The sequence below is a fragment of the Macaca fascicularis genome, chromosome 3 (assembly GCF_037993035.2).
Source record: "Macaca fascicularis isolate 582-1 chromosome 3, T2T-MFA8v1.1".
In the NCBI taxonomy this organism is placed as follows: Eukaryota; Metazoa; Chordata; class Mammalia; order Primates; family Cercopithecidae; genus Macaca; species Macaca fascicularis.
In genome coordinates this window covers 45,877,470-45,905,090 of record NC_088377.1, presented here as the reverse complement: position 1 = coordinate 45,905,090, position 27,621 = coordinate 45,877,470, and the positions used below count along the sequence as shown (strand labels likewise).

Sequence of the window (27,621 nt, the reverse complement as noted above, 5' to 3'; positions counted from 1 at the left end):
TTCTGCCTTTTTTTTGCGATGGGGTCTCACTGTTGCCCAGGCTGGGGTGCAGTGGTGCGATCTCAGCAGCTCCATCCTCTGCCTCCCAGATTCAAGTGATTCTTGTGCCTCAGCCTCCTGAGTAGCTGAGATTACAGGTGTGTGCCACTACACCTGGCTTATTTTTTTATTTTTAGAAGTGGGGGTTTTACCATGTTGGCCAGGCTGGTCTCAAACTCCTGACCTCAGGAGATCTGCCCACCTCAGCCTCCCAAAGTGCTGGGATATGAGCCACTGCGTCTAACAAGGTTATGAACCTTCTGGCAAAACTGACCTATACCAAATGAGTCAGAGGGACTCCTGCCAGAACCAGTTTCCAACCAGCTTTTGAAGTGGCTGTCTCAAACTAAGCAGAAAGTCAGGAGGGGCAAATATGATTATTGTATGTGTACCAAGCTCTGGCCGTGAGCTTTGCCAGCAATAGCATCCCCGGCTGTTTACCTATGTAACTGGAAGCAATGAGGCTCACGTGAAGTCCAGGGCCAGGGAGTACAAGTGAGGGAGCCAAGCCGCAACACATGCTAGGGCCCAAAGCATGTGCTTTTCTTACTTAGTGTTCTCATAAACCACTATGATCTCCATTAAAACCACTTCTCCACCTGCTCTTCTCTTAGCCAGAGCGTGAGGAAGCAGGGAAACTTGTTCGAAGTTTCTTTGTGATTGAACTGGACAGGGGAAAAGATTGGTCTCTGTTAAGGAGCCAATGGCCAGAAGCCTTTCTTCTTTTATTATTTAAAAATTTTCGTTTTTACTTTTTTTTTTTTTTTGACGGAGTCTTGCTCTGTCGCCCAGGCTGGAGTGCAGTGGCGCGATCTCAGCTCACTGCAAGTTCCCCCTCCCGGGTTCATGCCATTCTCCTGCCTCAGCCTCCCAAGCAGCTGGGACTACAGGGACCCGCCACACCCAGCTAATTTTTTGGGGAGGGATTGTTAGTAGAGACAGGGTTTCACTGTGTTAGCCAGGATGGTCTTGATCTCTTGACCTCGTGATCCGCCCACCTCAGCCTCCCAAAGTGCTGGGATTACAGACGTGAGCCACCGTACCTGGCCTTTTACTAGTTTTTTAAATGAGATTTGGTATTGCTATGTTGTCCAGCTGGTCTGAAACTCCTGTCCTCAAGTGATCCTTCTGCCTTAGCCTCCCAAAGTGCTGTGATAATAGGCATGAGCCACCAGGCCTGGCTGGAAAGCAGCTTTTCCTATCATATCAGTTATGGGGCAAATCTCTGAACTTTGCTTTATTTCTCATGATGCTTACATTGAAAAACACACAAATAAACACCTCAATAAAAATATTAATTACCTGGTAACCTTTATTTGGGAAGTGAAAGTAACTGTGAAACAGTGCTTCATAAGGCATGGCATACAAGGCCTTGGTTTCCAACGCCGGCAAGGATGAGGCCCAGTCCCACACTCGCTCGCAGGCACCCTTGCTAAGATGTCCTCCTGGGTGACCAAAACGGTGGTAACAACATAGCCAAAGTTACTTTTACTTGGGTAGGATGACTGCAGAAGGCATCACTATGCAGAGCTTCCAGACCTTTCCATGCGTCATGCTCTCCAGAGGATGCGCCAGGTGTGTTGGATTTGCATGCACAAAGACAGGTGTGCGCCCCACCCACCCCGGGCTGGGCAGCAAGATGTCTGCTCACCTACTGCACTAGACTTCCCAGCCTCCTTCCACACTCAGAATCCTTAAGGAGGATGAAAAGAGACCACAGAAACTAAAGCAAGACTAGGATGCTGCAAGGAAAGATGCTCTGATACACAAAAGCCAAAACATGAGGCAAGGAGGGAAAAGTAAAATGAGGCACACAGACAGGAAGTTAAACTATGCAGTTACACTGCTGATTTAGAAAGATGTTAAGACACACACTAGATACAAATGAAACCCATCCTGCTTCCTTCCTCCAGAAGACATTGTAATGCAGAAAGCAAAAATACTACATCCTTCTTGTCGTCAGCACTGTTAGTATTCAACACTTTAATATTTATGGTGTATCACATAAAAAACAAAGTCATATACTTTTGCATTAATAAAAAAATAGCAAATCCATATAATGGCAAAATCAGGAAAAAAAATTCTAGTATTTCCACAAAATACATGTCTTACAGATGATTATGTGGACTTTAAATGTTTGCAGCCCTACAGAGCTTTTGTTGCCAATTGAAAAAAAAAAAATCATCCCAACATAGGATGTTCAAAAAGCCTAATTCATAAAAAAGACAATTTATTCTGTGTTTAATATAGTGTTTTTTAGGATGGTAACGTAAGTCATGCAAGAGCTCTGGAAAACAAAACAAGAAACTATGATGTCAGCTGTGGGTTAAATAAAAAGAAAAAAACCAACCACACAAAAAAGAATATAAGGAATGGTTAGTGGTGCTGCCAATTAAAAAAAAAAATTGTAAATCATCTTACCACCCAAAAGTGATATGGAAAACTGTTTGAATCTGAGCATGGACATGGTTGTAGTCATCTTTTGGAATTATAAATGAAAGTGACAGGTAACTACTTGTGTTCCATTCCTCAGAGGAGTAGATTCCTATATCCAAATGATCATGAATGCCCCTCCCATCCCGCACTCAGATGGAAAGCAGCCAGAACTCCTGCCGCTGGATTCTTCAGCACCCTTGGGACAGTCTCCAACTGACACTTCGCAGCAGAGGAAGAGGGCAGGCACCTTTGGTGACTCTTCAGTGAGACTCCATCAACATTCAGAATCTTAAAATGTTGGTAATGAAAACCATGGACCTCCAAGTCATCCTTACCAACCTCAAATGTAGTGTTGTGACATCCAACGAAGGACTTCCACGTCACATGGGAATAAATTTGAACAGATACATCCAATTGAACATAGTGTCTCAGATTTCAAACAAATACAGCTCATCTTTTGCCAAAAAATAAATATAGTGGAATGCAAGTTTGAGGGATGGAAGAATATATAATCTACCAACTGTCAAGGAGTACAATTTCATTGCAGACACAAAGACTCAACAGTTTCAAAGAATTTTTTAAAATTAAAAAAAAAGTTTGCACTTATTCCTCACAAAATCTTCACTTTTGAAACTATCCCAATTGAAGCTACACACTGAATTTATTAATACAGCATTAAGTTTCTTTGTGTAAAAAAATCTTTGTACACAGTAATAAAAAAAGATAAGGCAAGATGCATTAAACAGAAACCTTCTGGCTCTTTTCCTCTGCGTTCTTACAGAGCCACTGATGACTATCTGCAACAAAAGAGTTAAGTTTCTGATTTTCCGTATCAAGCATCTTATGCCTTTGCTGTGGTAAGAATTCTGTCCGAGCACCCTGAAGGACAGATGCTGGTGATGATCTTTGGCACTTATGCTGGCAAACTGAGCTTCTTTCCCTTGAGTACTAGAATTTCAAAGAGAAGAAAGGAAAACAAAAGGTTACTGATATTGACAAACTTAGCTTCCTTCTTCCCATTCCTAGAAGTCTCCCACACACAAGATTCTACATAGTAAGGTATAGGAAATAAGCAATTGTATTTTAAAAATACAAATTTAATCGAAAGTGCCACTAAATTCATAGTGGCTTTTTGTTACTATGACTTTCACCCTAATCAATATATAGTAAAATATAGCTTATGTAGGGAGGCCTGTGAAATTCTGGGTACTAAAACATAAAGGCCGGGTGCAGTGGCTCATGCCTGTAATCCCAGCACTTTGGCAGGCCAGGGTGGGAGGATCCCTTGAAGCTAGGAGTTCAAGACCAGCCTGGGCAAAAAAAGTGAGAGTGACCCCATCTCTATAAAAAGATTTTTTAAAATGAAAGAGGTGTGGTGGCATGCATCTGTAGTCCCAGCTACTCAGGAGGATGAGCAGGGAGGATCACTTAAGCCCAGGAGTTTGGGACTGCAGTGAGGAAGGATCACACCACTGCATTCTTGCAGCCTGAGTAACAGCATGAGACCCTGTCTCTTTAAAAAAAAAAAAAAAAAAAATTGTTGGCCGGGCACGGTGGCTCAAGCCTGTAATCCCAGCACTTTGGGAGGCCGAGACGGGCGGATCACGAGGTCAGGAGATCGAGACCATCCTGGCGAACACGGTGAAACCCCGTCTCTACTAAAAAATACAAAAAACTAGCCGGGCAAGGCGGCGGGCGCCTGTAGTCCTAGCTACTCGGGAGGCTGAGGCAGGAGAATGGCATAAACCCGGGGGGCAGAGCTTGCAGTGAGCTGAGATCCGGCCACTGCACTCTAGCCCGGGCGACAGAGGTCTCAAAAACAAAACAAAACAAAACAAAACAAACAAACAAAAAAACCACAAAAGATGGCTAGGTGAGGGAGCTCACACCTATAATCCCAGCACTTTGGGAGGCAGAGGTGGGCGGATCTCCTGAGGTCAGGAGTTCAAGACCAGCCTGGCCAAAATGGCGAAACACCATCTCTACCAAAAATACAAAAATTAGGCTGGGCACAACCATCTCTACCAAAAATACAAAAATTAGGCTGGGCACAATGGCTCATGCCTGTCATCCCAGCACTTGGGGAGGCTGAGGCGGGCGGATCACCTGAGGGTGGGAGTTTGAGACCAGCCTGACCAACATAGAGAAATTCCATCTCTACTAAAAATACAAAAATTAGCTGGGTGTGGTGGCGGGCGCCTGTAATCCCAGCTACTCAGGAGGCTGAGGCAGGAGAATCCCTTGAACATGGGAGGTGGAGGCTGCAGTGAGCCCAGATTGCACCACGGCATTCCAGCCTGGGCAACAAGAGCAAAACTCTGTCTCAAAAAAAAAAAAAAAAAGGGCTAGGCGCGGTGTCTCACGCCTGTAATCCCAGTACTCTGGGAGACCGAAGTGTGGTGGTGCATGCCTGCAGTCCCAGCTACTAGGGTGGCCAAGGCAAGAGAATCACTTGAACCTGCAAGGTGGAGGTTGCAGTGAGTCGAGATCGTGCCACTGCACTCCAGCCTGGGTGACAGAGCGAGACTCCATCTCAAACCAAAACAAAACTAGCCAGGTGTGGTGGTGTGTGACTGTAATCTCAGCTACTCGGGAGGCTGAGGCAGGAGAATCGCTTGAACTTGGGAGGCAGAGGTTGCAGTGAGCCGAGAGCAAGCCACTGCATTCTAGCCTGGGCGAGAGAGAAAGACTCGCTCTGGAGGAAAAAAAAAAAAAAAGGAAAGATATAAGCTATATAAGATATATATGCTCTTTTTTTTTGAGACAGAGTTTTGCTCTTGCTCCCCAGGCTGGAGTGCAATGGCGTGATATCAGCTCACTGCAACCTCCGCCTCCCTGGTTCAAGAGATTTTCCTGCCTCAGCCTCCCGAGTAGCTGAGATTACAGGCATGTGCCACCACACCCAGTTAATTTTGTATTTTTAGTAGAGTTGGGGTTTCGCCATGTTGGTCAGGCTGGTCTCAAACTTCTGACCTCAGGTGATCCACCCGCCTCGGCCTCCCAAAGTGCTGAGATTACAGGCATGAGCCATCGCACCCGACCTATATATGCTTTTTACCTAGCAATTCCACCATTAGGAATTTTATTGTATAGTTGGATTTTTAGCCTGGGATCTGTGGTTGGGTTTCAGAGGTTCCTGAATCCCCCAAAACTATATGCATGCATTTGGGTGCATATGCATAAATATGTTTTTTTTTTTTTGAGACAGTCTTGCTCTGTCACTCAGGCTGGAGTGCAGTAGCGCGATCTCGGCTCACTGCAAGCTCTGCCTCCCGCGTTCACACCATTCTCCTGCCTCAGCTTCCCGAGTAACTGGGACTACAGGTGCCTGCCACCACGCTTGGTTAATTTTTTTTGTATTTTTAGTAGAGACAGGATTTCATGTGTTAGCCAGGATGATCTCGATCTCCTAACCTCGTGATCCGCCCACCTTGGCTTCCCAAAGTGCTGGGATTACAGGCGTGAGCCGCCGCACCCGGCATAAATATGCTTTTTTTTTCTGAACAAGTATGATAGCTTTCATCAAATTTTTGTAAAGTTCACATGTCCTATATTCATACAAATGCAAAAAACAAGGATGCTGATATAATGACTGGATTTTAACAGCAAACCAGTAACAGCCTGACCAGCCATGAACAGGGGGCTGGGTAAATAAATTATGGTACATGCACATAATGAAACACTCTGTGGCTACTGAAAATTTTGTAGATTTCTAGTGACATGAAAAATGTGAGTGGGATAAAAGCAGTGTATAGAACAGCATGTACAGTTTAAGTCATGTGTCTGTGTATGCACAGAGAGGTATCTGGTGTTATGTTTACTGAAACACCAGATGAATTTTTTAGTGAAAATGTGTCATTTTAGGAAAAGTGATTGCAAAAGAAAAAGGATTCTTATATTTAAAAAGACAACATCGGCTGGGCGCGGTGGCTCAAGCCTGTAATCCCAGCACTTTGGGAGGCCGAGACGGGCGGATCACGAGGTCAGGAGATCGAGACCATCCTGGCTAACACGGTGAAACACCGTCTCTACTAAAAAATACAAAAAACTAGCTGGGCGGCCGGGCGCGGTGGCTCACGCCTGTAATCCCAGCACTTTGGGAGGCCGAGGCGGGCGGATCACAAGGTCAGGAGATCGAGACCACGGTGAAACCCCGTCTCTACTAAAAATACAAAAAAATTAGCCGGGCGCGGTTGTGGGCGCCTGTAGTCCCAGCTACTCGGGAGGCTGAGGCAGGAGAATGGCGTGAACCTGGGAGGCGGAGCTTGCAGTGAGCCGAGATCGCGCCACTGCACTCCAGCCTGGGTGACAGAGCGAGACTCCGTCTCAAAAAAAAAAAAAACTAGCCGGGCGAGGTGGCGGGCGTCTGTAGTCCCAGCTACTCGGGAGGCTGAGGCAGGAGAATGGCGTAAACCCGGGAGGCGGAGCTTGCAGTGAGCTGAGATCCGGCCAATGCACTCCAACCTGGGCGACAGTGAGACTCTGTCTCAAAAAAAAAAAAAAAAAAACAACAACATCCTGATCCAGAATGTTACTGGTCAATCACAAAAGTGTTTCTCTGGAGCCAGTTTATGAGAGAGTGCCCGGTTAGAAAAGTGCCGGGCAAGGGCGCTCCTAAAAGAACATGTGACTCTAGAAACAACGCAGGCCACATCCAACATACCTTTTGTAATGTACAAGTAGAAGAAGTCACAGTATAGGATGGTCTGGACTACGCCGGCCACCACAGCAATGAGGTCAAAGAAGCCCTCAAAGTAAAAGCGCCAGATCCAGTTGACAAGATACAAAGCACGATAGAGGCCAAGGAAGAACAAGTAGTGCGTGGTGATGGTCTCGGCCTCCCCAGTCTTGCTGATCATAAAGAGCTGTGGAAGGATAGCCACGGACTCCAGGTAGATGGAGAAGGTCCAGAGGATCTAGAAGAGAAATGGCAAGCTTCCATCAGGACCCACTGCCCACCAGAAGCTCAAAGGAAACGCTCTTGCTTGCTTTACCACAAAGCAGCTTAAGATGAGTGGGGAGTGGGGCATGTTGGCCCAAAACAGAACAACAACTTGGCAACTGCATAACCCAGTGGTCCCCAACCTTCTTGGCGCCAGTGATTGGTTTCATAGAAGACAATTTTTCCACAGACCAGCAGGATGGATGGATGGTTTCGGGATGATTCAAGCACATTGCAATCATTGTGCACTTTATTTCTATTATTACTATAATATACAATGAAATAATTATATAGCTCATCATAATGCAGAATCAGTGGGAGCCTGAGCTTGTTTTCCTGCAACTAGATGGTCCCATCTGGGGGTGATGGGAGACAGTGACAGATCATCAGGCATTAGATTTTCGTAAGGAGCACGCAACCTAGATCCCCCACATGTGCAGTTCACAATAGACCTTGTACTCCTATGAGAACTGAATGCCTCGTGCTCCTATGAGAACTGAATGCCACCACTTATCTGACAGGAGGTGGAGCTTGGGCAGTAATGTGAGTGATGGGGAGCAGCTATAAATACAATGAAGCTTCACTTGCTCACCCACCGCTCATCTCCTCCTGGGCAGCCTGGTTCCTCACAGGCTATGAACCGGTACCAGTCAGTGGCCCAGGGGTTGAGGACTCCTGGCATAAATCACAGAAACTTAAGCAACCTTTAAGAGGCAGGGCACTGCCAGTGTGACAAGCTGGGTAACCTGGACATCTCTACCACTTTGAATTTTCATCACCCTGTCTCTCCAGGTTTATTTTTCCCGCCTCAATTTTCTATGAATCTACATACAGACATTTCTCCTGGACAAGCTTGTCCTGCTCCAGATCTGGGATACCAAATGAACCCTGCTTTCCGCCAGGGTTGACAATACTGATAATTGATAAGTTCCTTCTACTTCCTTGCTGCTGTTTTTCCTCGCTGACTGATCTTGCCAGACTACTGAAATATTTTTACTATTTTTCTTATTCCTTAAGCTTTCTGGTGTGGTTAAATCAAAGGGGTAGAAGTCAGAATTGTAATTATGGAAATTCTCTGCCCAACATATGACTTTATTCATGATGATAACAGAAGGACTTTCAGAGGGTCCTTGAGTGTTTTAAAAGTCCAGGCATGGTCGGGCGTGGTGGCTCACGCCTGTAATCCCAGCACTTTGGGAGGCCTAGACAGGTGGATCACCTGAGATCAGGAGTTCAAGACCAGCCTGGAAAACATGGTGAAACCTGGTCTCTACTAAAAATACAAAAATTAGCCGGGCATGATGGCGGGTACCTGTAATCCCAGCTACGCGGGAGGCTGAGGCAGGAGAATTGCTTGAACCCAGGAGGCAGAGGCTGCAGTGAGCTGAGATCATGCCACTGCACTCCAGCCTGGGTGACAGAGCGAGACTCCGTCTCAAAAAAAAAAAAAAGTCCAGGCACTCCCAGCATCCATCAGACACTCAGAGTAGCACAGTGACTTGATCGGTCCCAGGATGTGGAGCAGCACCATTTGCCTGTTCAGTAAGGAAAGAAGAGGTAAAAGAAGAGGTACTCGGGAGCAGATCAGTGCACTGCACAGTGCTAGGGGCACCACAAACCACCTTTCCTAAAGGCAAGAGGTGCAGAGTGCTGCTACGCAGGGTAATAGACACAACATCAGTGCACATCTGTACATGAAAAGGAAACAAAATGTGGGCTACAGGAGGGAGACTGTGTTCTTCCAACACTGGTACGGGCAGGGCTGTGTTTGGTACCACACAAGTCAAGATAATGAAATACAGTTTCTATTTCAAATGAATCAGACCGTAAGCTGTCAGCAGACACCCAAATATGTGGGTGCTTAATTCTCATCTATGATTTTTTACACCAGTCATGAACATTGCACTAGAGTTTGCCAAACCAGAAAATAAAAACAAAAAACCCCATGAAAACCTACATGATCTGCAAACATGCAAACAGGTCCATTCACCTAGATGACCAGAAATGACCACTAAATAACTTTTTTTCTTTAGATGGAGCCTCACTCTGTCGCCAAGGCTGGAGTGCAGTGGCTCAATCTTGGCTCACTGCAACTTCCGCCTCCCAGGTTTAAGTGATTCTCCTTCCTCAGCCTCCTAAGTAGCTGGGATTACAGGCGCACAACACCACACCCAGCTAATTTTTGTATTTCTCTTTTTTTTTTTTTTGTGATGGAGTCTCACTCTGTCACCCAGGCTGGAGTACACTGGTGTGATCTCAGCTCACTGCAACCTCCACCTCCTGGGTTCATGCCATTGTCCTGCCTCAGCCTCCCAAGTAGCTGGGACTACAGGCGCCTGCCACCACACCCGGCTAATTTTTTTGTATTTTTAGTAGAGACAGGGTTTCACTGTGTTAGCCAGGATGGTCTCAATCCCCTGACTTTGTGACCCGCCCGCCTCGGCCTCCCAAAGTGCTGGGATTACAGGCGTAAGCCACCGCGCATGGCTGATTTTTGTATTTCTAATAGAGACAGGGTTTCACTATGTTGGCCAGGCTGAATGCCCTGAACCTCTGACCTCAAGTGATCTGCCCACCTCGGCCTCCCAAAATGCTGGGATTATAGGCATGAGCCACCAGGCACAGCCCTAAATAACCTCTTTTTTATTTTCCCCCAAGACAAGAGTCTTGCTCTGTGACCCAGGCTGGAGTATAATGGCGTGATCTCGGCTCACTGCAACCTCCACCTCTTGGGTTCAAGCGATTCTCCTGCCTCAGTCTTCTGAGTAACTGAGATTACAGGCATGTGCACACCACACCCAGCTAATTTTCTGTATTTTCAGTGGAGACGGTGTTGCACCACGTTGGCCAGGCTGGTCTCGAACACCTGACCTCATGACCCACCCAAAGTGGAGGCCGAACTCTGCCTCGGCCTCCCAAAGTGCTGGGATTACAGGCATGAGCTACCACGCCTGGCCCTAAATAACCTTTTAAACTAACCTCAAGAGGAGAGAAATCATGATTGACTAAAAAGGAGAGGCCTCCCACAGGGACCACCAGAAACTCCACTCGGAAAGTATCGTGATTTCCATCGTAGGTTGCCTTAAATTTCAGGTAGATCAGGTACACTGTGGCATAGGAGCAGGCAAGGTAGATAACCTACAAGCAAAAGAAAAAAATACCAGGTGTCAATACCTTGCCACTGTTCCAGCTCCCCCAGCTTTTTTTTTTTTTTTTTTTTTTACCCATGTATTTGGAAAGGCAAGATTTTCTTCCTTAGCCTGTTTTTGGAATTTTAAAACTTATATATAGTAAAATTCTCTTTTTTGGAGGTGTTCAGTTCTGAGGCATAACCACCACCAAAATTAGGACACAGAACAGTTCCATCACCCCCAAAATTCTGCTATGCTGCCCCTTTGCAGTCAAGCTCCCCCAGGCTTCCTTCACCTCCTGCAATGCAATCACACTTCTTCGCCCGTGGTTTTGCCTTTTCTACAATGCCACATAAATGGAGTCATATAGTATGTTGCCTTCTGAGTCCAACTTCAGTTAGCCTAATGCATTTGAGAGTCAACCAAACTTATTGTGTATACAGCAGGTCTGCCAATAACATCCTTTCGTTGTAACATTGATGAGAAAAGAAACTGGTTCCCGGCTGGGGCCACTGTCCACATGGCGTTCGCACGCTCTCCCCGGGTCCATGTGGGTCTTCTCCAGATACTATGGTTTCCTCTTACATCTCAAAGATGTGCTTGTTAGGTGAACTGGCATGTGAACTATCCTAGTGTGAGTGTGGGTGTGGGAGAGCACGCCCTGTGATGGAATGGCATCCTGTGCAGTGGGGGAAAGTTCCCTTCTTGAACCTGAGCTGCTGGGATAGGCTCTGGCCACCTGGGACCCTGAACTGAAGTGGGTTGGAAAATGAATACAAATTATGGTAAAATGGCTGGGCGCGGTGGCTCACGCCTGTAATCCCAGCACTTTGGGAGGCCGAGACGGGCGGATCACGAGGTCAGGAGATCGAGACCATCCTGGCTAGCACAGTGAAACCCCGTCTCTACTAAAAAATACAAAAAAATTAGCCGGGCGAGGTGGCGGGCGCCTGTAGTCCCAGCTACTCGGGAGGCTGAGGCAGGAGAATGGCGTGAACCTGGGAGGCGGAGCTTGCAGTGAGCTGAGATCCGGCCACTGTACTCCAGCCTGGGCGACAGAGGGAGACTCCGTCTCAAAAAAAAAATAAATAAAAAATAAAAAAATAAAAAAATAAAATTATGGTAAAATAAAAATTCATAAAGTAATATACAATAATTATACAACCGTACAATAAACAATGTAGTACAAAAGCACTCAGTGAGCCTGCTATAATTGTTATTGTTTTTTAACTTTATGGTAGTAGGAGGTACTCCTTATAATTTTTGCTTTGCAAACATATACTTTTTTTTTTTTGAGATGGAGTCTCACTCTGTCGCCTAGGCTGGAGTGCAGTGGTGCGATCTGGGCTCACTGCAAGCTCCGCCTCCTGGGTTCACGCCCTTCTCCTGCCTCAGCTTCCTGAATAGCTGGGACTACAAGCGCCCGCCACCACACCCGGCTAAGTTTTAAGTATTTTTTTAGTAGAGAGAGGTTTCACCGTGTTAGCCAGGATGGTCTTGATCTCCTGACCTCGTGATCCGCCCACCTCAGCCTCCCAGAGTGCTGGGATTACAGGCGTGAGCCACAGCACCCAGCCTGCAAACATATACTTCTTGATTTAACCCACCACCACTATGACCCACCATCACGCACTGATTCACTAAAAATTGGATAAATAATTATGTTGCTTTTATTAATCTTTCTTAAATATATAGCTCACACTGGCTGGGCACAGTGGCTCACGCCTGTAATCCCAGCACTCTGGGAGGCCGAGGTGGGCGAATCACGAGGTCAGGAGATCCAGACCATCCTGGCTAACACGGTGAAACCCCGTCTCTATTAAAAAAATACAAAAGGCCGGGCGCGGTGGCTCAAGCCTGTAATCCCAGCACTTTGGGAGGCCGAGACGGGTGGATCACGAGGTCAGGAGATCGAGACCATCCTGGCTAACACGGTGAAACCCCGTCTCTACTAAAAAATACAAAAAACTAGCCGGGCGAGGTGGCGGGCGCCTGTAGTCCCAGCTACTCGGGAGGCTAAGGCAGGAGAATGGCGTCAACCCGGGAGGTGGAGCTTCCAGTGAGCTGAGATCCGGCCACTGCACTCCAGCCTGGGCAACAGAGCGAGACTCCGCCTCAAAAAAAAAAAAAAAAAAAAAAAATACAAAAAATTAACTGGGCTTGATGGCGGGTGCCTGTAGTCCCAGCTACTCGGAGGCTGAGGCAAAAGAATGGTGTGAATGTGGGAGGCGGAGCTTGCAGTGAGCTGAGATCACGCCACTGCACTCCAGCCTGGACAACAGAGTGAGACTCTGTCTCAAAAAAAAAAAAAAAAATTGATAGCTCACATTTGTTTTGGGCCTTTTTTTTTGAGACAGACTCTCACTCTGTCGCCCAGGCTGGAGTGCAGTTGTGCGATCTCGGCTTACTACAACCTCCACCTCCCGGGTTCAAGCGATTCTTGTGCCTCAGCCTCCCAAGTAGCTGGGAACACAAGCGCCCGCCACCAAGCCCAGTTAATTTTTATATTTTTAGTAGAGACGGGGTTTCACCATGTTGGTCAGGCTGGTCTTGAACTCCAGACCTCAGGTGATCCGCCCACCTCGGCCTCCCAAAGTGCTGGGATTACAGGCATGAGCCACTGCACCAGCCTGTTTTGGGTCTTTATTTAAAAGTCTGGTGGTGTTTTGGGGACCAGAAATATGCTGTAGGAACTTAACTCTTACTCATGTCAATTAGCCTACGGTAAAACTGGCTTCAGTGTATGTTGTTTCACTTCAAGAACCTACCAATGACATTAAGTGAGGGCCTAGTATTAATAATTTGTTCCTTTTATAGCTGTGTCCATTGGTGGTCCATTGTATGGATGCACCAGTTTATTTATTCACTCACCAGTTGAAGGACAGGTGGTTTCTGATTTGGGAGGACAGTGGATAAAGCTGCTGTGAACATTTGCGTACAAGTGTTGGTGTGAATGTAAGTTTTCACTTCTCTTGGGTATGTACTTAGGGGTCGGATTGCTGGGTCATATGTTAAGTGTAACTTTTTTTTTTGAGACGGAGCCTTGCTCTGTCGCCAGGCTGGAGTGCAGTGGTGCAATCTCGGCTCACTGCAACCTCCACTTCCCGGGTTCAAGCAATTCTCCTGCCTCAGCCTCCCCAGTAGCTGAGATTACAGGCGCACACCGCCACACCCAGCTAATTTTTAGTAGAAGCGGGATTTCATCATGTTGGCCAGGATGGTCTTGATTTCCTGACCTCGTGATCCACCCACCTCGGCCTCCCAAAGTGCTGGGATTACAGGCGTGAGCCACCATGACCAGCCATAAGTTTAACTTTATAAGAAACTGGTGTACAAGTACAGTAGCTCACGCCTGTAATCCCAGCACTTTGGGAGGCCAAGGTGAGTGGATAATTTGAGGTCAGGAGTTCAAAACCAGCCTGGCCAGCATGGTGAAACCCCGTCTCTACGAAAAATACAAAAATTTTTTTAAAAAGGCCAAATAACATGTATTTCTCTGACCCCAAAGAAAAGTCTGATATTCTAAAATTACATCAACTCTCAGACTGCAGAAATTAGGCTCAAGGATCAAATAGCAGGTTTAGTCCAGGAACAGAAACACCTGAGAGCTAGCTGTCCTGCCTAGCACTACTTCTCCCCAGGAAAGACAATGTGAGAACATCTAGGCAGATGACTTAATAGGAAATTGACAGCAGTCATGAAGCCCTTATATGCTTTTAAAAAACTACGAAGACACTAAATTGACCCTGACACTTCATATTTGCAAATAAACAGTCAACATGGTATTAAAATTGTTGTTCATACCCATATACCAAAGAACTACCCCCAAAAGGAATCAAGGAACATTAATACACTATTACAGGAGTTCTCTCCACACAAAAATATATGTGCACATATGTGAATAAATACAAAACAAAATCTACATGCATAAACAAAACACATACCATCTACATGTGCACTGAACCCCCTCAGCACATCCAGCCAAGGCTCACAGCAGACAGGCCTCTCACCAGGACCTAGCCTGCGGCCAGCTCAACGTTAATAAAAACTTAATGGACGTTATTTCCACTAAGGCCTTAGCAGCAGCTGGAGAAGAACAGCTGCTTCTCTCCTCTCACCAGCACATAAAAGTTAAAGTAAAAAGACACGAGCACCTCAGGTCTCAGGCCAGACTTTCAGGACATTGTGCTTAGAAACTACAACCAAGCAAGCATGGATTCCTCGGAAACCTGGGCATCCTGAGTGGGAGGGAGGATTCTTGTTCACACATCTCAAGTTTTAACTTGCCTAGACAAGTGGGGACCTAACCTTTTTTTTTTTTTTGAGACGGAGTCTCACTTTGTCACCCAGGCTGGAGTGCAGTGGCGCAATCTCGGCTCACTGCAAGCTCTACCTCCCGGGTTCACGCCATTCTCCTGCCTCAGCCTGCCGAGTAGCTGGGACTACAGGGACCTGCCACCACGCCCAGCTAATTTTTTGTATTTTTAGGAGAGACGGGGTTTCACCATTTACAGGATGGTCTAGATCTCCTGACCTCGTGATCCACCCGCCTCGGCCTCCCAAAGTATTGGGATTACAGGCGTGAGCCACCGCGCCCAGCTCCTAACCATTTTTAAGTAAGCTCACTTCCTGAATACTAGGTTCCCATCACTTGGTAATGAAGAATCCATTATAAGTGACTCAAATTTGCTTTTTAGTAAAGACCAGACTCACATATTGCTTTGTCTTCTTTCAACAGTGCTTATGAAAATGCTCCTGAACACAAAATGTTGGGGGGAGGTTGTTTAGATGCCATACCAAATAGGATTCAGTTTAAATATTACTTTCTTGGGTGTGCTAATAACCAAATGTCCTAGAATAGTGCCTGGTGCACAGGTGCTCAGTATTTGTAGAATGAAGGAAAGAAAGAAAGAAATCAGACTCCTATTACATATCTCGAGAGCCCCTGTTTTGTTTTGTTTTGTTTTTCAGACAGGGTCCTGCTCTGTCACCCAGGCTGCCAGGCTGGAGTACAGTGGTGTGATTATGGCTCACTGCAACTTCAACCGCCAGGGTTCAAGCGATCGTACCACTTCACCCTCCCGAGTAGTTGGGACTACAGGAGTATGCCACCATGCCTGGCTAATTTTTGCATATATATATATATGTGTGTGTATATATATATACACACACACACATATATATTTAGAGACAGGGTCTCACTATGTTGCTCAGGCTGGTCTCGGATTCCTTGGCTCAAGCAATCCACCCACCTTGGCCTCCCAAAGTGCTGGGATTACAGGCATGAGCTACTGTGCCTAGCCTGTTTCATTTTTTTTATACCCATAGGTTCGCAGTCTCTTATACTTTTCCTTTGTAGCACCCACCATAAATTGCAGTCATTTGTACTGCCATGATCTGTGTACTCTCCCACACCAGAATAGAAACTTCTGCTTATTTTCTGCCACATCCTCAGTTCCCAGCTCTATAGGTGTTCACAAGCATGAATTCAACACTGTGCGAAAGAACTGAAGCTCACGTGGTCTACAACTTCCCCCAGTATGGGGTGTGCGCCACCAGTGGTACACAAAGTGTTAGGTGGTATGCAAACATTTTGAATTTTAATAGTTATACATTTGTTTTAATGTGAATTCAAAAAAATACAAGAAAGACAACAAAGGTGTTATAGATACTAATGCTTCGGACAAGTTGAAAGGTTTAAAAAATATGTTACTAAGTAAATGATGGCATACAGATCATTTAAGCATGGCAAATGTAATAAAAATGACACATACACAACAGTTTAAGAAAAACTGACTCAGTGGAAAAGAAAAAAGGTAGAAACCTATACACAGTTCCTCACACAGCAGCAAAATGAGACACTGCAACTAGGAGTCCTGCTTTCATTCCTTGTTATGTACCAACTTGCTGGATTTCTCTGGGGACTCTGTAATTTCCCACGGCTTGAAAATATAATGGTTACCCCTCTTCCTTATAGAGCTATCGAGAGCTTTAGATTTATCATACTTAAGGAACCTAAAATAAAAAAAGCTCTAACTTCAAAGTATTTTAATTAACTACTGTTTGAAACCAAAAATGTATGCTTACTGATAACTCGTTTATTCCCAGTTATATGTACAAGGTGGTGTGAAAGTTTTAAAGTCAAGAACAGCATATTAAGACATTATTTTTGGAGCATTTTAATTAAAAATATACAGCTGACATAAATTAAGTTTCCATAGACCTGTGCACTGTAGATGAAATACACTCCAGTGGATGGCATACCATACCTTCATAGATGTGTTATACAATGAAATAAATGAAGTAAAAAGATCCAGGTAACGAGTTGTGAAGACCAGTGCAAACAGAAGCTGGCTTTTCCCAGAAATACCTGGAGAAACAGAAGGGAAGTATTAGAAAGGCCTGCAGAGCTTTAGGATTCCTGTGGATCACACTGTACATGGAGTGCAGACAGGGAAGGAGGGGTGTGTGGGGTCAAAGGCCCAGGTCTGGGGAGGGCTCTGAATGAACAAGAGCAGTTGTAGTTTTTCTATCCCTTAACGTTCCCAAACATGCCCCTTTTGGGAGGCTCTAACAGGTTTTTCTGTCTCACTATAAAGGGCGACCACAGGAAAGGGGCTTCATTATGCCAGAATGTGTATCATTCAAAGGAATCTTATATTTCTCAAACATATCTCCTCAGGCAGGAACAAATTTCTCAATAATTCTGCTGTCACTTAGTGTTATAACTTGTCTCTTACATTCAGATTTTTCTTTTCTTTCTTTTCCGCCGAGACAGGGTCTCCCTCTGCTGCCCAGGGTGGAGTGCAGAGGCACGATCATAGCTCACTGCAGTCCTGACCTCCTGGGCTTAAGCAATCTTCCCACCTCTGACTCCAGAGTAGCTGGGACTAGAGGTGTGAGCTACCACACTCAGCTAATTTTTAAACACATTTTTTGTAGAGATGGAGTTTCACCATGTTACCCACACTGGTCTTGAACTCCTGGGCCCAAGCAATCCTTCCAGCTTCCCAAAGTGTTGGCATTACAGGTATGAGCCATCTCGCCCGGGCCTTTCTTTGCATCATAAAACAATATCTCCATGGTGAGAAATCTTTTGAGAATGGAGATGGAGTCTACTGTGATTAAGGGGGATGAGAAGTCGAGTGAGAAGCACTGACTCAGGTAAGAGTTGGGCAGGAACTCCCGCTGGAATAATGGCATCACCTTTCCATGGTGACTTCTTTGCTAAGAGCGGCAATTACTTGGATATGTTAAGATTTTTAAAGCTTCCGTCTCAGTTGGGCATAGTGGCTCATGCCTGTAATCTCCACATTTTGGGAGGCTAAGGCGGGAGGATCGCTTGAACCCAGGAGTTTGAGACTAGACTCTCTCTCTACAAAAAATAAAAAAGTGACAGCCAGGCAAGGTGGTACACACCTGTGGTCCCAGCTACATGGGAGGTTGGGGTGGGAGGATTGCGTGACTCTAGAAGGTTGGGGCTGCAGGGAGCTGTGGTCACATCCCTGACCCTGTTTCAAAAAACAAATTAATTAAAATAAAATAAACAGAAATTCCACTGTATTTGTATAAAAATGTTCCTGAGTGCTAGGACAACATGAAGGTGGTAACCCACAACTACAGCCGGTCTTCAAAAGCAGCTGTCTTTTTTAAAGCCTTGAAACTGTGTTTCCACCTCCAACCACCAACCCACCTCCAGAGCACTGCATGGCACAGCCACACTCAGCCAGGAAGGCTGGACATTTATGTGGTGTGCACACAGCTTTTCTGACATTTATATTTGACCAAATATTTACTTGACAAAGGACATGAACTATGGGTTTCAGATGCTGGAGACTGAGCGAATGCATTAAAGAAACTGAAGACTAACTAAATGTCAGAACCCACCTACCCTCATCTATAATGCAAACTTCACACTATTACACATTTTATTAAGTATGAATTTAACAGAAATGTTAAATGAACTTTCACCCAAATCATTCACAACACTCCTCTGGAACGTGGAAAAGCACATTATTTTTCTTTTCTTTTTTTGAGACTGGGTCTCACTCTGTTGCCCAGGCTGGAGTGCAGTGGCACAAGTACAGCCCACTGCACCTCTGACCTCCCTGGGCTGAGGTGATCCTCCCACCTTAGCCTCCTGAGTAGCTGGTACTACAGGTGGGTGCGCCACCACGCCTGGCTAATTTTTGTATTACACGTTGTTTTTCAATATTTTAGGAACAATCATTTTGCAGCTTGCTGAAACTGAAAGCCTGAATGTAAGAATGTTACTTTCTCAGATGAATAACTGTAGTCCCAGCCTATTCACATACACACCTAAATAGAAATGGAAGAAAATGTTGATGCCACCCTTCCAGATCCATCAATAGAAACCAACTTCAAGGGCCAAAGGAGGAGACACAGACAGTAAATCTGCTCTGCTTAGTCTTTTCCCCAGTAACGGATAACTTATTTTTTCCTACAGAGATCAATGTTCCAAAGGGGAAATAACAAGGCTGCTGCTATCCAAGAAAACTGGAGGTTTCGGAGGGGGAAGAAGAAAGAACAGGGAGCAGTCAGACCATACCTGGTGTTTGTTGAAGCCTTGAGAAATCAATTTCTAGCTTACTTCCTATATGGTTCTTTCCAATATTTTAAATATAGGCATACAGGATACAGATAGATGAATTTTGTGGGAAAGGGTTTTACTCTAACAGAACTTTGGAAGTCAGGTAGATTTGAAATTGTGTCCTCATTCCCAGAATTCCTATACTGAAAACCAGGGTCCATCATACTGTCTTTACCAGCCCCCCATGGGGACCCAGCTCACATCCCACCTCCTCCGGGAGGTCATCTCTGAAGATACCCTCCCTTGGGACTGTTGATTCATTCAGCAAGCACATAAGGGGAACTACTTCATGCCAGCTGCTGCCCTAGCTCCAATTACAGTACTTATAAAAATACACTGTGATGATGTGGTTCCTGCCTCTCCTCTCCCCCAAAACCCCACTCAATACCAAGATCTTTAAAGGCCGGGGTCATGCCTTATTCCATCTTGTATTCCCTGCATGGGACACTGGGCCCTGACACACAGCAGGACTCAGAAAATATTTGCTGAATGAATAAATGGACAAAAGAAAATGGAATTCATTTTATCTTCATGTCATGGGGGCATGTCATTTCGTGGTATTTTGGGAGAACACTTGTGAAGAATGTGCAGGTCATACTGTGTCTCTGTGACTGTAAATAGGGCTCTGCCCTAATTTACTACTAGCTGGAGGGCGAGAGAGCCCCGAGTGCACACAGGGCAGTGGGTGGTTTGCAGTCTGTCCATGGAGTAGCATCCACGCAGGACCGCCTTGCTGGAAATCTGCAGATGCTAATGTGGTCCCACACCATTCTCCCTAGCCCGGGATCCTAATTAGGAAGTAGGAGCTTCTTCCTTTAACACAACAAAACTATCCTATCTTCATAGGAAAACAGGAATCCTAGCTGAAGACAGAAGTGGGTGGGGCAAGAATCTCCTGGAGAGTTTGGGGGTAGAATACCTGCTATTAAACCAGAGCAGCTCTCCTAGTCAGTTTCTCTCCACTTTGAGATCAAAACATGCTAAGGTTACCAGGTAATAAGCTCTCCCAGAATACTCAATAAATGCTTCTGAAACTGACATCCCCATACCAAATATACCAAACATCCATATTAAGGAGTACAACTTGTTAAATGGAAATCAATCATTAAACTTAACATCATTCTTGTCTTATCCTACTGGGCTAGGTTAAATGTCTTTTGTTTTCTGTTTTGTTTTGGAGATAGGGTCTCTCTCTGTGGTGGTCCAGGCTGGAGTACACTGGTGCAATCATAGCTCACTGCAGCCTTGACCTACTAAGCTCAAGCAATCCTCCCAATGAGGTATTACACATTACAAAATAGCTAGAAGAGAGGTTTTCAAATGAAGAAATGATAAACGCATGAGGTGATGGAAATAACTACTCAGATTAGACTATATAACATACACATGTATTAAAACATCAACTTGTACCCCATAAATAGATCCAATCATAATGTATCAATTAAAATTTTTTAATCCATAACAAAAATAATGCAAATTAAAACACATAAACCAAAAATAAGACATGAACATTTTAAAATTTGATACTGTCAAATTTCTTCTTAGAAAGGCCATGTCAATTTACCTATCTACTAACACCAAATCAAAAGACCCTTTCTTCACATCTTTGCCAACATTTCCCTACCCAGTGGTATGCACTGCTGTTCTTTTTTCTTTATTTGCCCGCCTCCCCCTTTTTTTTTGAGACAGAACCTCACTCTGTTGCCCAACCTGGGGTATGATGGCATGATCACAGCTTGCTGCGGCCTGGGGCTTAAGTGACTCTCCCACCTTAGCCTCCTGAGCACCTAAGACACAGGCACACGCCACCACGCCCACCTAATGTTTCCTTTTTTTTGTAGAGACAGGGTTTCACACTGTTGTCCAGGCTGGTCTCAAGCTCCTGGCCTCAAGTGATCCTTTAGCTTTGACCTCCCAAAGCACTGCCACCACACCTGGCCCGCACTGCTACTTTAATATTCAAATTCCTAACTCCTAGTGAGACTGGGCATCCTTTCATGCTTCATTGGTCTTTTGTGATTCTTCAGTGAATTGCCAACTTTGCCCATTTTTCCGCTGGGTTTTTATTTGCAGGAGTACTTTATTACAGATATTAACCTTTTGTCACGTAGGTATATTACAAATTATTTCACTCAGTTTATTGTCTTTAGCTTTGATAATATTCTGAATTAAGAAATCAATTTGGAGAGATGTCATCTTTCTTCCTCACCAGCCTGCCTGGGTGCTCTCCAGGACTGCAGTATGAACATACATACAGGTCATCTTCTATGTCCATCAGCAAAGTTTAGTATTTATTTATTTATTTATTTATTTATTTATTTTTTGAGACGGAGTCTTGCTCTGTCGCCCAGGCTGGAGTGCAGTGGCCGGATCTCAGCTCACTGCAAGCTCTGCCTCCCGGGTTTACGCCATTCTCCTGCCTCGGCCTCCCGAGTAGCTGGGACTACAGGCGCCCGCCACCTCGCCCGGCTAGTTTTTTTTTGTATTTTTTAGTAGAGACGGGGTTTCACCGTGTTCGCCAGGATGGTCTCGATCTCCTGACCTCGTGATCCGCCCGCCTCGGCCTCCCAAAGTGCTGGGATTACAGGCTTGAGCCACCGCGCCCGGCCCTAGTATTTATTTTTTATTTTTATTTTTATGAGACAGTTTCGCTCTTGTCACCCAGGCTGGAGCACAGTGGCGCAACCTCGGCTCACTGCAACCTCGGCTCACTGCAACCTCTGCCTTCTGGGTTCAAGCGATTCTCCTGCCTCAGCCTCCCAAGTGGTTGGGACTACAGGCGCGAGCCACCACGCCCAAGTAACTTTTTTGTAATTTTAGTAGAGATGGGTTTCACCATATTGGCCAAGCTGGTCCTGAACTCCTGACAGGTGACACACCCACCTCGGCCTCCCAAAGCGCTGGGATTACAGGCGTGAGCCATCGCGCCTGGCCATCTTTTGTACATTTTCATATCATTTCAACTATATTACAGCTTTCTTGAGAATAGAAACTTTTTTTTTTTTTTTTTTTTTTGTTTTTGAGACGGTCTCACTCTGTCACCCAAGCTGAACTGCAATGGTGTGATCACGGCTCACTGCAACCTCGACTTCCTGGGCTCCAGTGATCCTCCCCACTCAGCCTCTGAGTAGCTGGGACCACAGCGCACCACCACGGCTGGCTTATTTTTGTATTTTTGGTAGAGACAGGGTTTTGCCATGCTGCCCAAGCTGGTTTTGAACTTCTGTGCTCAAGTGATCCACCCACTTTGGCCTCCTAAAGTGCTGGAATTACAGGCATGAGCCACTAAGTCCGGCCGAGAACAAAAACTTTTTTGTTTTGTTTTTTTTGTTTGTTTGTTTTTTGAGACGGAGTCTCGCTCTGTCACCCAGGTTGGAGTGCAGTGGCACGATCTTGGCTCACTGCAAGCTCCACCTCCCGGGTTCACACCATTCTCCTGCCTCAGCCTCCCGAGTAGCTGGGACTACAGGCGCCCACCACCACGCCCAGCTATTTTTTTGTATTTTTAGTAGAGACGGGTTTCACCATGTTAGCCAGGATGGTCTCAATCTCCTGACCTCGTGATCCACCCGCCTTGGCCTCCCAAAGTGCTGGGATTACAGGCGTGAGCCACCGTGCCTGGCCGAGAACAAAAACTTTTAATAGCTGCAAGCTGCTGTTCTGAATTGTGTGCCAGTGCCTTGTACATGGTGGGTGGTTAATAAATGTTTGAGAGTAATGATTACTCAGAGACTGGCGCTCAAAGGAGCAGAGGCGACAACAGCTACAGAGGGAGCTGCACAGGTGATGCAAAAGCTTCTTGGAGTACTCCCCATCTTACCCACTATATTACTCCAAAAATATCAACTGTCCCATATGTGAAATGTATGGACACCATAAGCTTCAGTATGGTGTTTGGTAGGATGAAAAGTTTACAACCTACATAACAGCTAACAACAACCTAAGCGACAGGGGTAGGAGGGAAGGAGAGAGACTTATGGGGGAAGGCCCAGGGTCGTGGATCTCAGCAAGACTCCTTTAGCTACAGTAGATACACACTACTGATCACTAGCTACAGTAGATACACACTACTAATAGATACAGCACTACAGTAGATACGGCACTAATAACCATTGGCCTACAGGAAAATTTGAATAGGAAGCCCTTCATCTAAAACCACCGCTTGTTCTTCCAAGGTTATGTAGGTCAGTGTTTAGGACAAAAATAAAGTGACAACTTGAGCATACTATGGATCGAGCTGCAATAATTCAGAATAGGAGAAACTCACACTCCATTTTGGCACTCTTCTGTAAAGACAATAGCAGATACAGCCACAAGAGAATGCAGACTCAAACATGATCAACTCACCGCCCCCACTTTAAAATGGTCCTTAAAGGCAGCTGTTCTGGAATCTGACTACGAGTAACACAGAATCTCCAGCTTCTGCACGAGTCAGCTTCATCCCTGACCCTTATGGGGTAAAAAGCACCATGGTTCTGAGACTAAAACAGAAGTTTCAAAATCGGTGCTAAAATCCTAAAAATGAACCTCAGTATCAGTATTTTCAAAATGAGAAACACAATCTGGATGCACGTGTCTTCTATTCCAGTCATCTGAGAAACTCCTATCAAATTCTTATTCTTTCAAAAGACTCTAAACAACTTTTATAATTTAGTATGGAAAAACAAAGCAGCTTGTCAAAGTTAGCATATAATTCTGAATAAATGATCTGGGTGATTTACTTAAAATCAGGAAAACATACAAACCAGGACAGAAATCATCCTAAGTCTGAGAACAAGAACAGTTTAATAATGTCCCTGGAATACTTGGCAAACACACACACAAAGTTAACTGATCTATTTCTCTTCCTTCGTTAGCATTTTAGCTGAAGTATTTCATATTTTCCTGATATGCTCCTGAATCTCTCAAATGAAAACAGTGAATAGTAAAAAATGAACGGCCTGGTGCGGTGGCTCACGCCTGTAATGCCAGCACTTTGTGAGGGTGAAGTGGGCGGATCATGAGGTCAGGAGACCGACACCAGCCTGGCCAACATGGTGAAACCCCGTCCCTACTAAAAATACAAAAATTAGCCGAGCGTGGTGGCAGGCAGCTGTAGTCCCAGCTACTCGGGAGGCTGAGGCAAGAGAATCGCTTGAACCCGGGAGGCTGAGGCAAGAGAATTGTTTAAACCCGGGAGGCCGAGGTTGAAGTGAGCCAAGATCACACCCTTCACTCCAGCCTGGGGCACATCAGCGAGACTTACTCTCCAAAAAAAAAAAAAAAAACCAAAGAAATCATTATTCTGGAGTTGCATTGAATTCTCCCAAATATCTTAGTTTGGATAAAGTTTAAGAGACAGCACACTTCAAGGCTTAATGATTTGCCAGAGGAGGGGATTCTGAAAAACATATGGAAAAAAATAAAGAGACTCACACAAAGATTTTGGAGCAAAACTAAAGATTAAAAGTAACATCGCCAGGCACTGTGGCTCACACCTGTACCCAGCCGCTCAGGAGGCTGAGGAGGGAGGATTACTTGTGCCCAGGAGTTTGAGGCTGTAGTAAGCCGTGACACAGCCACTGCACTCCAGTCTGGGGGACAGAGTGAGACACCGGTCCTACTCTTTAAAAAAAAAAACAAAAAAAAAGGTAACATCATCTGCGTGTGACAAAAAAGGATCTAAACATCGTGGTTTGGTATCAAATGTTTATTTAGGTTCCCTTAGACATTCATCTATCCAATCCTTTGAGTTACTTACTAATTGTGCTTTAATCCTGGCTATATCACTAAATTTATTTGACTCCCTAAGACTCATATCCCCCCTCCACAGAATGGGAACAATAGCACCTACCTCCTAAGGTTATTTATTTATTTTTTTTGAGACGGAGTTTCACTCTTGTTGCCCAGGCTGGAGTACAATGGCGCGGTCTCGGTTCACAGCAACCTTTGCCTCCCAGGTTCAAGCAATTCTCCTGCCTCAGCCTCCCAAGTAGCTGGGATTACAGGCATGCACCACCACGGCTAGCTAATTTTGTATTTTTAGTAGAGACGGGGTTTCTCCATGCTGAGGCTGGTCTCGAATTCCTGACCTCAGGTGATCCACACACCTCGGCCTCCCAAAGTGACGAGTTTATGGGCATGAGCCACCGCACCCGGCCCTCCTAAGGTTATTTTAATGACTACCTGGGATAAGCCATATAAAGCACTCGGCTGACTACTTGATATACAGCAAGTGCCTCAACATCACTTATCCACATTGCTGCAATGATATGTTGTCATTGGAAACCATACAATGGAGCCTCTCAGAACTATGTATCAACTGAGAGATCACCTCCAAGTCAAACACACTGGCACACGGACTTTGTAACACCCATTTTAACTGCTCAAAGGTCTTCTGGGCTTTGCTTACTTCCTGGATCTCAGTTATGATCCAAGGAGATAGGGGAGGCCTGCAGATAGCAGAATCAGAGAAGTGAGTGGGACTTTACATGCCAACACTTTTAGAAATAAATCAGGTAAATAGAGTCTCTGCCACCCAGATCCTTCAGGATCATCTTTTACTGCCTCTGAAAAAATTTAGTTCTTGAATTCAACAAAAATTATTTCGCTGAGCATCAAAAATAAGTTTAAGGAATTTTTAAGAAAGTTAAAGCCTGGGCAACATGGTGAAACCTTGTGTCTACGAAAAATAGCCAGAAAAAAAAAGTTAGGCGTGGTGGTGCATGCATGGAGTCCCAGCTATTCAGGAGGCTGAGGCAGGAGGATTACCTGAGCCAGGGGAGGTAGAGGCTGCAGTGAGCAGTGATCGCACACTGCACTCCAGCCTGGGTGACAGAGCAAGATCCTGCCTCCAAAAAAAAAAAAAAAGAATAAGTTAAAAACTCTCAAGTATTATACCTTTAACGAAATGTAAAAGTTCAAAACTATTATCTGGGAAAGACTCTTTTCACTGCCTCCTAGCAGTGCCTGCATGACATCTGTACTCCTGAACAGGGCAGCAGCCAACTCACTGGTGACGTGGAGTAAGAAACTGCAGGAACCCATAGGAGGCCTCGGCGGCCCCCGGGCGCTACAGTTTTAAGAGAACCCATTATTAGATGGAGGCACTTAAGAGTTTGACAAACCAGATCGTTTCCCAAAGCAGCATTAATTACGCCAAGAAAATCGCTGAGACCTCCCCGCAAGCCCCTCCGCAACGGGTGTGATCCTGGACCCAAGGGCTTGGGTGATGCCCACACAACTCTAAGGACAGGCCTGACCCGACCCCACTACACCACACCTAGAACCTGGGCCTTGCACGGGCAGGGTGGGGAGCCGGGTGACCTCTCCCTGCGCCCGCCCCGCCTCCTGAGCTGGCTGGGCTGCCACGTCAGGCCCAGCCGGCCGCGGTCCTGCCCATCCTCCTCCCGCCTGTCCCATTGATTCGCGGGTTCCCTGCAACCCCGGGACCCCCACGCGGGATCTCAGCCGGAGAAGGGACCCTATTCAAGCCCAGGGAGGGGCCACGCCTGCCGGATCCCCCGCCTCACGCCAACTTTTCAGACAGAGCAGGGCCCCGCACAGCCAGGTGCGCCCCGACGGCTCAAGTTCGCGCGGCGATCGAGTGCAGAGCGGGGCCCGGCGCTGCGACACCGGCCCGGCGCTCACCCCGAGGGCCCGCAGGCCGCTGCCCCCCGGGTCCGGGCACCCGTTAGGCCGGCCGAGGGGGTGTGTCGGGCCGGCGCAGGTCCCTGGCCCGTGGGGTGGCCGAGGTCTGCGGGTCCTCGGCGAGACCCGGCCCCCGCGCCCGAGCCTCTCGGGGCCTTCCCCCGCCGCTCACCGGCGCAGGAGCGCGTCTTCCAGATCTTCAGCAGCAGGATGACGATGGCCGCCAGGTGGGACAGGTCCCCAGTCAGCCGGAAGATGTTCATGGCGGCGGCGGCGGCGGCGGCGGCGGTCGGTGCAGCACGGCGGCCCCGGGGCTGGGCGGCTTAGGCAGCGGCGGCCCCTGAGAGGAAGCGGCGAAGATGGCGAGAGCTGCCGCGACGTGGCCAGGGACGTGGCCGAACTGCCGGCGCGCGCGCGCGGGGCAGCCTGGGAGAGTTGGGCCAGGCCCCGCCGCTGCCCCGCCCCTTAAAGGGGGCGCGCCCCAGCTCAGGCTCTGCAGGGCAGCTCGTAGGGACTCCCTTGCAAGAAGACCCCGGACTGTCGGCCAACTTTTCCCTACCGGGTTTCCGGCTTCTCCTGGGGTCCAGCAGTTTCCTTTACTTTTTGGAAATAACACCACTCCCTGGGGATCTTTTTTTTCCCTCCCACATATCAAAAGAGCTTTACAAGCCTACTGTATGAAAAGGTGTCAGAGAAGGCCGGGTGCGGTGGCTCATGCCTGGAATCCCAGCACTTTGAGAGGCCGAAGCCGGAGGATCCTTTGAGCCCAGGAGTTCGAGACCAACCTGGGCAACCTAATGAGACTTCCCCCCACGTCTCTACAAAAATGTTTT

The 27,621-nt window shown here is 46.4% G+C and overlaps 1 protein-coding gene across 2 annotated transcripts; it reads right to left on the bottom strand.

Moving 5' to 3' along the window:
• Nucleotides 1-1,333: 1,333 nt before the first annotated feature.
• KDELR2 (KDEL endoplasmic reticulum protein retention receptor 2) lies at nucleotides 1,334-27,152 on the bottom strand. 2 transcript variants are annotated; one of them, XM_045387900.3, is made up of 5 exons: nucleotides 26,961-27,152; nucleotides 16,818-16,918; nucleotides 10,397-10,555; nucleotides 7,139-7,391; nucleotides 1,334-3,423 (listed from the first exon to the last, which is right to left on the bottom strand). In XM_045387900.3, the coding sequence occupies exons 1-5, from the start codon at nucleotides 27,049-27,051 to the stop codon at nucleotides 3,389-3,391; spliced, it is 639 nt and encodes a 212-aa protein (XP_045243835.1). In that variant the 5' UTR covers nucleotides 27,052-27,152; the 3' UTR covers nucleotides 1,334-3,388. The 2 variants fall into 2 exon arrangements, with proteins under 2 accessions (XP_045243835.1, XP_005549136.3); XM_005549079.5 differs by lacking the exon at nucleotides 7,139-7,391.
• Between the last annotated feature and the right edge of the window lie 469 nt (nucleotides 27,153-27,621).

What these genes read in the sequence shown, in the direction of transcription:
- KDELR2 (XM_045387900.3), bottom strand. Translation starts at nt 27,051, where the DNA reads ATGAACATCTTCCGGCTGACTGGGGACCTGTCCCACCTGGCGGCCATC. An exon ending in GAAGACGCGCTCCTGCGCCG is followed by an intron (nt 16,919 to 26,960) that starts GTGAGCGGCGGG and finishes CTGTTTCTCCAG; the next exon opens with GTATTTCTGGGAAAAGCCAG. An exon ending in CTACTTGTACATTACAAAAG is followed by an intron (nt 3,424 to 7,138) that starts GTATGTTGGATG and finishes TTGAAATTCTAG; the next exon opens with TACTCAAGGGAAAGAAGCTC.